The sequence below is a fragment of the Mercenaria mercenaria genome, chromosome 19 (assembly GCF_021730395.1).
Source record: "Mercenaria mercenaria strain notata chromosome 19, MADL_Memer_1, whole genome shotgun sequence".
Classification (NCBI taxonomy): domain Eukaryota; kingdom Metazoa; phylum Mollusca; class Bivalvia; order Venerida; family Veneridae; genus Mercenaria; species Mercenaria mercenaria.
In genome coordinates, this window is record NC_069379.1 from 11,884,659 (window position 1) to 11,896,967 (window position 12,309).

Here is a 12,309-nt window from a genome sequence, read left to right on the forward strand (position 1 = left end):
GTAAATTGTTTTTTTTTTTTTTTGGTATAATCCATCACAATACAAACTGCTATATTGCATATTTCAAATTAGTAAATACAAATTCCATGCACCTAGATGACAACTTCTAACTTCCTGTGAACATGGTGAATGTAAATGTTTTCTTGTTTTTTTTTTGCACCTTTCAAATTGATAATTACAAAATACATGCTCCAAGATGACAAAGTCTTACTTCCTTGTGCGTAGACTAAATGTTGCAAATGAGAAATCTGAGTTTACACTAATCCCAAATTCTTATTCCCATGTATGTACATTTAATGTTGCAACTTGGTAATTACCAAATTGTATTTCATTCAAGTGCGATTTTTTTTCTGCCACTAGACAACTGTTAATTTGTATGTTTGAAACTTCTAGATATAACGGTTCATCCTAAAAACAAATTTTGGTTCAATGATGATAATATTAGATCGTTACCCACTGTATTACTTTTCGTCATAATCTACAGAGCCACCTAGCGTAAATTTTTTGTAGTTTTCAACATTATGACGTTAAGCGGCGCTGTTCGTTTATTCCCAAATAATACTAACGACTGCTCCTTGGAAGGCGAAGTTGAAGGTCGCCGATGGTGTTGTTATTTTAGCTGTTCAAAGTGATAAACTTACTGAAACAAGTTTATAGTCAGTCCTACAGTTATTTTGTCTTTTAGCGTCGACACAAGCCGTAATGTAAGTTCAGACTTTATTAAATGGTGATAATGCAGTTTTTATACACTTCATAAACTTCTGTAAATTTCATCCACAGGCGCCTGAATTTTTTATCAATTACACACTGAATCAATCGGCATATATAGTTCCTATATGTACACAATAAGACTGGTATTTTTTTTAATATCTTAAATAAACATTAACATTGTCCTTAATAGACATTTCTATCGTAAACACAAGTGTAAAAGTAAATCGTAAATAGAGATATTTAAGATATTCAGACAAAAAAATACCAATCTTATTTTTGCGGTGATTGATCGCCCACGTGATAACTGAAATAAGTCTCACAAGTTTATATTAATGCAGACTAGCAACAGCTCTATTGTAAATGAAGGCACTTAATTGTCTTGAAATTAACAGTTATAATTATAATGTTTATTTGCTGTTATATAAATTACGTTACTGCTTCTTTAAATTTGCAATAACAAATGAGTATTTTTGGGTTTTTTTAATATAAGTATTTTATTAGCATGTACGTTTGATAAAGAATTAACATTCTGAAATGCAAAATTTACAATTTACAGAATTGGTCGAAGAAAGGCAACAAACATTTGCTTCACCGTTGTTGGAATTGCAGGTCTTACAGGTGGCGCTTTGCAAACATTAGGTAATTCAACCTGGACATTGACCCTTTACTTTTGAGTAAATGAATATCACGTACATTTCAGTTCTTTTAAAAATCGTGACGGTCGTGTTTACAGCTCCACTTTAATACTGTCCTGGCAGATTTTTTCCACGCACATTTACCCAGAAAAATGTTTTCGTCATAAAAGTGTCTCTGCTTCGCAATCGCAATAGTTAATTTCAGAAAATTAGTATTTTTTAAACTGGCAATTCTGATTAATTACTATTCCATGCAAATCTATCAAATCAATCTAAGTTTCTTAGCCAAAATTACCCTTATGTTCAAATATTTTATCTTTGGCAAAAACGTCAAATCTGAAAATGATTCCGGTCCAAATATTACCATGTTAAAGTGTAAAACTTTGAGGTTAAAAAGATCAAATATATCCAATAGTGCTAGTAAAGTCACGCGATTCAGTCACTTGACTGATTAGGTTTGAGGTTCGGTTCATTTATGTGATGCGAGCCAATAACGATTCCTTTTACATCATAACGCTGACTATTATCTTATAATTTCCACGTTTGAGTATATATTCAAATGCACGATTTTTTTGTAATCCATACGAAAGCAGAAATGTCTGAGTGAAGACCTGAAGACACAGTGAGTACTTAGTATTAGTTTGTTTCTGTGTCAGACTGAAATTGTCTACAGTGTTTTGTACACGCTATGAAAGTGTAAGATTTGGTTTTCATTCAGAGTCAAATTTTCTTTTATTTAACAGAATATATTACATGCGTGTCCTTTCATATTGAAATCAGTAATTGAGCTGAATAAAATAATAAAATGCTAGTCGTGCATTTTGACATTTTTGTTCGAAGTGTTTAATAAGTTAAATGTTGAAAGACTAAAATGTAATATTTTGTATATCATATGTTTATTTTTTACTGCCGAAACTTCAAAACGTCTTCTTTATTTTCCCATTAAAGAATAAATCAATCTGATTAATGCCTTCTACACTTAAAGAAACTTGCCTCCAGATCGTTCGAAAACCAAAAGAAAATTTTTGTTTCAGATACCTGGAAATTAATGCTGCATTTCTTAAGAATGCTTTGAAACTTAATTACTGACAGACTATATGTTACAGAAACACATGAGAATTAGTTGCTTTTAATACCTTTTACGATAAAAATCGAAAAGCGTTTATAACGCTTTACGCGAAGTAAATAGCCTCAATTATAAATATCTATATTTAACGCGCACTGAACACTAAATCGTCTAAAGCGTTATTGATAACGACAGTGGACAAATCTTCTTTATTGCCGCGGCAGTCCGGGTTCGATTTCCGACGTGGTCATCTTTTTACTTGATTTGGCATTTTTAAAATAGAATAGAAACAAAAACTCGTTTTCTAATAACTGGTTGTATTTTAAAAGAGGATTTTATATCGAGATTCCTCTTTTTCAACCAAAACCTTAAAAAAAAGCGCGCTTTTTTCCCAAATTCTGTTTGTCTTTCTTCGTAAATTTTTTAGCGAAGAAAAAATCAACACGCTTTTCTTCACACATTTAACCTCATCACCTAAAAATTTACGTGCTTTTTTCCCAATTTACAACATACTTTCTTCGTAAATTTTTCAACGGAAGTAAAAATCAACATAAAATGACATGTCATGATACATTTATTTCATATATATATAATACATATAATACATAATAAAAATGTTATTTGGAATTTTCAAATATAATAATTTCGTAAATTTACGAACAACCGTTTAATGGCATTTCATAAGAAACAAAACATACTTAAGTTTTAGCGCTAAGATATTATTAATTAATAACAAGTTCGTAAATTTACGAATGGAATAAGTCGTAAAAATTTCATAATACATAAATCGGATTTTAAAAGTCTTCAAAAGAAGTAGTTCGTAATTTACGAAGTTTGCCAAAGCGATGTTATTTGGAAATTTTCAAATATAATAAGTTCGTAAATTTACAACAAACCGTTAAACGGCATTTCATAAGAAATAAAAACATACTTAAGTTTTAGCACTAAGATATTATTAATTAAGACATGTTCGTAAATTTACGAATGGAATAAGTCGTAAAAAATTTCATATAACTAATACATAATTGGATTTTAAAAGTGTTCAAAAGAAGTAGTTCGTAAATTTACGAAGTTTGCCAAGGTTGGCACGAAATAAGGTAACAAATAAAAATGGAACAATCAGTTTGTATAAAAAAAAAATGTGCATTTGTCACTGTTCGTAAATTTACGAAGTAGCTTAAATGATTAAAATTTCTCTTTTTTTTGCAAACATTTGAGAAAGTTAAGCAGCTGGACTTGTAAATTACAAACAAGCCAAAAAAGTGAAAGATATAAGGAATGTAAATTTTGAAAAAATCGGAAAAACTTCAAAAGTTCAACTTCGTAAATTTACGAACAAGATGAAAAAGTGTGAAAAACTTAAAAATGCAAAGAAATGTAATTTACGCAGTAGCTTGAAGTGACTACAATTTCTATTTTGCAAAATATATGAGAAACTTCAAAGTTCCACTTCGTAAATTTACGACAAGATGAAAATTGTGGAAAATTTACAAATGTGAAGAATGTAAATCTGACATAATTTGTTATTTATGTACAATAACAGCTTCGTAAATTTACGAAGTAGCTTGAAGTGATTAAAAATTTTTTTTTTTTTCAAAAACCGAGAAACTTCAGAAGTTCCACTTCGTAAATTACTAAATAGATGAAAAAAAACAAAACACAGTTGCTTAAATGGGAAACTTTTACAGTAAAAATGCAAAGTAGAGTTATGGGACCTTCACAGTGCATGTTAGAGCATGACAGTGAACAAGTGTGTGAAGTTTCAATCCTTCCATTAGTGGATACTGGATTACATACAAGATTTAACAAAAAACTGCTAAGTTGAAAAGGGGCATAATTTTGAAAAAAAAAAAGAGTAGAGTTATGGGACTTGCTTTGAGTGCATGTCAGATCATGACAGTGAACAAGTATGTGAAGTTTCAATCCATTCCATTAGTAAGTACTGAGATAACAGCTTACAAACAAAACTTAACCAAAATTAAGTCGAAAAAGGGGTATAATTTTGTAAAAAAGCAAATAGAGTTATGGAACCTGTGCAATGCAAGTCAGTTTATCACAGTGAATAGTGTGTGAAGTTTCAATCCATTCCCACAAGTGGTTACTGAAATACCAGCTTACATACAAACCTTAACCAAATCGGGACGTGGACGCCATTGCGGACGCATGGGCGAGTCGACTATTCATAGAATAGTAGAGCTAAAAACACAGTGACTTGAATTGAAACAATGAAAAAACAGAAAATAAATCTACCAAAAAACCCGCAACCATCAGACATTTCAAGGCTTTGATTGAATAAAGTCAGGGGAGGTTACTTATATGAAATAAGAACATATACCTTTATGTCAGGAATTAAGTTTTAAAGCAATCACATTGGTAGACAAATAAAATCTGCTTATTACATAAAATTATCAGCAACTGTCAGTTACACAATCTTGATGCGAAACGAAATATCAAGAATGTGATATGAAGTTATTCAGGTGCTGAATAGATTAATGATTTCAGATTTAAAATACATTTTTAATTTACAAATAAAATGAACTTCATACATTTACAAACAACACTTATTTTCTATTAATGTATAAAAAAAATAATAAAATAGTGATTTGTATATATACAGGTACCATCCATGTTGTATCACAGAATAAGTGGTCTCAGTTTTTCCCTATGGCTATTAATTATAAAAGTTACTAAAATAAGCTATTTATAGCAACGTAAAAGGGAAGTAATTAAAAGAAAGTATTGTAAGTGAACAAAAGAAGGATCTGCCAAATAAATCTGTTGACATAAATGAAATTTCAGATCAGTATCTTCATTAGTTGTGGAGATATACCCATTTTAATTTGAAATAAGGGAGGTAATTTGACATAAAATAATCCATAGTTATCTACCCTAATTGGCTCAGTCCAACTAATGACAATAATGAAATTTCAAATAAGTCCTATAAGTACCTACTGATATAAATCCATTTTGATTACAATCAGGAGTAGGTATCAGATATAAATAACTCTGAACCTACGCTTGGATCTGATTTGTCATGGAATCCAAGAATTTTTGTTGTTGTGAAGTTATTTGCAGTTTGTATCAATTAAACCATAAATGAAGTCTCTACATGGCTGCAAAAGCCAAAATAGACCTTTAAGGGGCCATAACTCTGGAACCCATGATGAAATCTGGCCAGTTCAAGAAAGGAACCAAGATCTTGTGGTGATACAAGTTTTGAGCAAGTTTGATTAAATTCAAATCATAAATGAAGCTGCTATTGTGCAGACAAGGTCAAAATAGCTAATTTTGGCCCTTTTAGGGGCCATAACTCTGGAACCCATAACGGGATCTGGCCGGTTCAACTAAGGAATCAAGTTCTTATGGTGACACAAGTTTTGTGCAAGTTTGATTAAATTCAAATCATAATGAAGCTGCTATTGTGCAGACAAGGTCAAAATAGCTAATTCTGGCCCTTTCAGGGCCATAACTCTGGAACCCAAAATGGAATCTCGCCTGTTCAAGAAAGGAACCAAGATCTTTATAGTGATACAAGTTGTGTGCAAGTTTGGTTAAAATCAAATCATAAATGAAGCTGCTACTGTGCAGACAAGGTCAAAATAGCTAATTCTGGTCCTTTCAGGGGCCATAACTCTGGAACCCATAAAGGAATCTGGCCAGTTCAAGAAAGGATCCAAGATCTTATGGTGATACAAGTGTGTGCCAGTTTGGTTAAAATCAAATCATAAATAAAGCTGCTATTGTGCAGACAAGGTCAAAATAGCTAATATTGGCCCTTTCAGGGGCCATAACTCTGGAACCCATAATGGGATCTGGCCAGTTCAAGAAAGGAACTGAGATCTTATGGTGATACAAGTTGTGTGCAAGTTTGGTTAAAATAAAATTATAAATGAAACCACTATCGTGCAGACAAGAAATTGTTGACGGATGCACACACGGACGGACGGTCTGAGACGGACGAAGGGTGATCACAAAAGTTTAAAAAAAGGGTGGGGGATGTTGATGCATTATCGGGGTGCTGGACAAGACCTAGAGTTGAGGTTGGCGAACAGTACAACTTTGCATGCTAATAAATATTCATGGAACGTTTGAAAATAAAATAATAAAAAAAAATAATTTGAGGGTGGATGGGAGGGGCAGGGGGAGGGGATGTGATCAAGGTAAGGTGGTGGCCAGGTGTGGGTACAAAACTTCAGATGTTTATACTAAATGTTCATGGAAAGAATGAAGAAGTTTAATGAAATTCTACCAATGGGTTGGTTTGTTATGTACAAATCTGTAGATTTTTTAACATTCAATTAAAGGGCAATAACTCTATGGAAAATTGACCAATGAAAAAAAAAGACAGGCATCATCGAAGTATGTTTTATATTTATTTTAGTTTTATGAAATTCTACCAGCTTGTTACGAGAATGGCTTGCAGACGTGGATTTTTCATTAAATCAAGGGCAAAAACTCTAAGGGAAATTGACCAATCCGATAAAACCTTGATGGGCATCATCGCAGTATGTTGGTTCATGTTTAATTTAAGTTTCCTGAAATTCTACCTTCTAGTTTACTGAGAAATGGCTGCGGACGGACGGGACGACTGACTGACGGACAAACAATGCCATTTCAATACCCCTCTCCCAATTTCATCGGCGGGGATATTAAAACTTTCAGGGGCCACACGACTTAAACTGATCAGTTCAATAATTAAACAAGAGCATAATACCAATTATATCATATTTTTAATAAAATGACAATACATGACAGGATAATGCATACAATTTAAATCCTGTTCATCTTTATATTAAAAACCAAATCAAATGGATGAATTTCATGAACTGGATAAGTCATAAATGGTATTACAAAGTAGTTATGAAGCTAGGTCAGTAAACAAGAGGGCCATGCAATATATGCAATATAAAAATAAAGGGAGGTAATTTGTCAACGTTATCTTTCCTGATTGTCTGAGCCCATCTTTCATCATTAATGATTTCCACATCGTATCTTCATTAGCTACTGAGATATATCCATTTTAATTTGAAACAAAGGGAGGTAATCTGACAAAATTAGTCCATAGTTATGTACCCTGATTGTCCGAGTCCATCCCAGGGTATAAATCAAATTTCAAAACATCTTTTATTACTTACTGAAATAAACCTAATATTTTAATTTGAAACACAAAGGGAGGTAATGGACGCGACAGACTGCCCCGTCAATCTACCCAAAGTCACAACCAGTTCAAAATCAAATAAACTATGCCTCACAAAACTGGATGAAATTACAAAATGGTATTACAAAGTATAAAGATGCTAGCACAGAAAAAAACAAGATGGTCATGCATGCAAATATATATAAAACATATAAAAATAAAGTGAGGTTATTTGTAATTAGTTAATTTTCTCCCTGATAGTTTTCAATTCAGCATCTTCATTAGTTACTGGACATACCTATTTTAATTTGAAACAGGGAGTTAATTTGACATAAAATCAGTTCATAGGATTTTGTAATATGGAATCTGACTGGTTCTCGTAAGGATTGATACAAGTGCAAGTTTGATTAAGATCTAACATCTCTATTGGTTCATAAGATGAAAATTTCTGGTAATTCAGGTAATTCAACCATAAGTAACGAGTCCTTCACCATCCACATCATGGGACCACTCCATCTTGAATATACTTCACTTGTAGGCTGCAATGGAACATATTGATAACTATTAATATACTGCAAACAATTACTGGCAAAAAGTAACTTTTAATGCTATTGACATAATGATATATGTTAATTGATTGTTGGTGAATGATAAAATTAGGTCCCAAGTAACTGCATACTGGGAGGAATGTTTTAATTACTATTACCTTGCTTTTTATACTAAGTATCTTGAGCATGACTTCAGAAGTTTTAGTGGTATATGTTTGATACTTCACACAATGATAGCTGCAATTGCGAAGTAGGTCAGCCTATTACGTTTCTTTTTTAATTCTTACTTTTTTCATATAAAACAATAAAATGCTTGTCCAGAGAATAACTTGAAAAGTATTCAAGACCTTTAATGATAGAAGGTGAAAGTGTTGGGAATCATGACTCAGTTGTATTGATTTCTTTCTAAAAATTCTTCGCTTTAGTAATTGCAAGGGAGTTAGTGAGATGTTATGTAATTGTAAGTGTAGTCAACCTTGATCACAGTTTACTCTCAGTTACTTATTAAGTCAGTGCCACTAAAAATACATGTATAAACTAAATATACTTACAATTTTTGTTAATCCTTATAATCCTGGCCTTGTAGGAATGTCCATCCTTATACAATGCCCGAACTTTTTCACCAACAGAGAACTGAAAAGACAAACAAATATTCTCATTTATATCTATAGGAACTTGCACAATGTCAAAAGGTAACAGAAAAAGAAAATTTTGATAAACATGAAAATATTTGTTGTTTTTGTAAAGAGGGCTTTGAAATTATTACTTGACACATTAAATGCATTAAAACACTATTTTTTGTCTTTTCTCAATCAAATTTCTATTGTGTTTGTACTGAGACAGATATAACTAGAAGATGCTTTTGCAAAAAAACGCATGTCTCCCCCAATGCAAAGTGGTATAGGCAAGAAGTCAATAGGAGTCATGAGCGAAAGTCAAAGAGACACTGATGGTTGGCTGCAATAGGGATCATCTACTTGGCATGTCCAGTCATCCTGCTAAGTTTCACACTCTTGGCCTAGTGGTTCTCAAGTCACTGTTCAGGCTCCTGTGACCTTGACCTTTGATCAAGTGACCCCAAATAAATAGGGGTCATCTACTCTGCATGTCCAATCATCCTATTAAGTTTCAACATTCTAGGTCAAGTGGGTTATCAAGTTATTTCTGGAAATGATTTCACATGACCAGGCCCTGTGACCTTGACCTTTTTAAGACTGACCCAAAATCAATAGGGGTCATCTACTTTGCATGTTCAATTATCCTATGAAGTTTCAACATTCTGGATCAAGAGGTTCTCAGTTATTGATCAGAAATGGTTATCAATGTTCAGGCCCCTGTGACCTTGACCTTTAACGGAGTGACCCCAAAATCGTAGGGGTCATCTACTCTGCATGAGCAATCATCCTATGAAGTTTCAACTTCTGGGTTCAGTGGTTCTCAAGTTACTGACCGGAAATTGTTTTCCATGTTCAGGCCTGTGACCTTGACCTTTAATAGAGTGACCCAAATTATTGGGGTCATTTACTCTGTATGTCCAATTATCCTATAAAGTTTTACATTCTGGGTCAAGAGGTCTCAAGTTATTGATCAGAACGGTTTTTCCATGTTCAGGCCCCTGTGACCTTGACCTTTAACAGAGTGACCCCAAAAGCGATAGGGGTCCATCTACTCTGCATGACCAATCATCCTATTAAGTTTCAACATTCTGGGTCAAGTTGTTCTCAAGTTACTGACCGGAATGTTTTTCAATGTTCAGGCCCCTGTGACCTTGACTTTTAACAGAATGACCCCAAAATCGATAGGGGTCATCTACTTTGCACGTACAATCATCCTATGAAGTTTCAACATTCTGGGTCAAGTGGTACTCAAGTTATTGATTGGAAATGGTTTTCAATGTTTCAGGCCCTGTGACCTTAACCTTTAACAGAGTGACCCCAAAAACAATAGGGGTCTCTACCCATTTTTATGGGATTGCTGAAAATTATATTTTCACTACTCACTCAAAAGCTTTTTGTCTCACACAGATCATACTTTAATTTACACTGAAATTCTGAAAGTCTAATACACAAGAGCATGAATTACATGCAAAAACTTGTCAATGTAAATTATTATATCTATTACCTTTACTTTCTTGCTTGGTTGCTCATTTCATCACCAAGGGCTCCCTTTCATTCTCAAAGTGTCGCTGCAAAGGAAAACATACAAGTAAGAGTTTAATGTCAAATTTTGACTTTACATCTATGTGTGACCTTGAACCTGCATCTCTCCAGAGCACATCTACTCATCATAGACAAGAAACCACTACTGACCTTTGACCTTAAATTGTTACCTTGACCTTTAAGGTAGGGGACTGAGTTTTGCGCATGACAATGTCGTCTTATAATTGGAAACATTTGTTCCAAGTAATATTAAAATCCCTTCATGGATGACCGAGTTATGGACTAGACACAAAATTGCGGTACGGCCAGCTGGACAGAATGATGGGCGGACAAGTGCTTTCCTCTAGTTTCCCGGAACAGTAGGGGACTAATAAAGATCTACCTTATACGTCATCTTTGTTTGCATAGTTCTTTAATCCTTTTCAAATTTCTTAAACATTAAATTTTTTCTGCAAAATCTATATTTTATCATTGTGTGCAGGTAATTTTCTTCCTACATATCTGAAACTTGTTACCTCCTGAAATTCCTTGTATTTTACAAATTACTTCATAGTAATTTAATAAGTTGTTGAATAAATCTGATGAATTACCATGATTTTATTTAGTTATATCATCAGAAACCTATGTTCTGCCACTTGTGATTATAATTTCAGAAAACTACAATTAAACTCATTTTCTGGAAAGTTTAGACCTACAATTCCAATTCAAAATGTTTAGTGATTTGCCAATTTGACACTTTATTAATATTCTTTTTCACATTGAGAAGACACATTTTTGCATGGGAAGGCTTGATTCATAAGCAAACAGTTTTATAAATAATTTACTCTTAGCAGTCCTACTGGATTTTTTCTGCTGACTTTCGTTCTCACCAGAGTGAGCCTTATGATTAGCGGCCATTACTGCATACTGAAAAGTAATTGTACATGTTAACATGTGACAAATGTCATAAATTCATTATAACAACAATTAAGTCTTTCTTTCACAATACAATCATCAATCAAACATTCTGCAAATAATCTCTTTGAATTCATCAAACTCATATATAGTTGTCAAATTAGACAATATCATCTTTCAAATCGGAAAATGGATTTTACTTTTGAGTGAAATACTAGGTAATATCATGTCAGATGTGTAGTACAGTTAAACCAGTATTAAGCAGCCAACCCAGTGGAAAAAGGTGGCTTTATAATGCAGGTAATTTATACAATGAGTTTTGGGAAATGAGGCAACTACTTTAGATATGTTGGCTGATTAATAAAGATGACTGCTAAAGCAGGTTTTACAGTAAAGTAATCACAAAGGCCCAAGTGATTAATTACAATGCATTATTTGTAAATTGACTGGTACAACTATAAAAAAGATCTATTTCCATTCTAACGCGATCATTTAGATTAAATCTAACAAATGTGCTAAAATATTTGCTGTGCAATCCTAATCAATTGCTTTTTCAACATCTCATGCAAGCATGATATACTGGTTTTAGATCATGCTAAAATTCTTGTATCTGTATGAAAGGACAAGCAAACCATGTTCTTTGTGCCGTTACCTTGTTTCACTTTCTACAGGTATACTTTCAATGATACTGTTGCATGCAAAAATAACGTGGAAACAAAATGCTTATCATCAAAGATTAACAACGTTTTACATACCTTTTTTACTTCATCTCTTAGTTTTTCTATTGTTTTAAGGTGTCCTTATTGTCAATCTGCAAAAGAAATATTGTAAATCATTAAAACAATGAATCAGTAAAACCATAAGTACTTGCGGTTGTCAGAATGTGGACTAAATCAACAAGACCTTGGTAAAGGGAGATAATTAAATTAAATTGGCATTCAACGTTATGGTTCTTAAAATGAACTTGCTGAATTTGCATGCAGTTTGAAATAATAATTGTGATATTTTAGTTATGCCCAGAACAAACATTGAGTAAAGGGAATAATACAAGAGCTGTCACAGGAGACAGCGCGTTCGACTATTTCGATGGTGGATAGTGAAACTCGGCACATCTGAGGAAACTAGAGCTGTCACTGGAGTGTTTAATGACTCCAATTGT

General features: G+C 33.0%; 1 protein-coding gene across 1 annotated transcript in view; it reads left to right on the forward strand.

Moving 5' to 3' along the window:
* The window catches only part of LOC123543173 (solute carrier family 22 member 6-like), a 41,228-nt gene that overhangs the window by 1,832 nt on the left and 27,087 nt on the right, over window positions 1-12,309 (forward strand). The window contains exon 2 of the mRNA XM_053531583.1: window positions 1,268-1,350. Coding sequence (XP_053387558.1) covers window positions 1,268-1,350 — 83 coding nt within the window. The remainder of the gene's footprint in view (window positions 1-1,267; window positions 1,351-12,309) is intronic.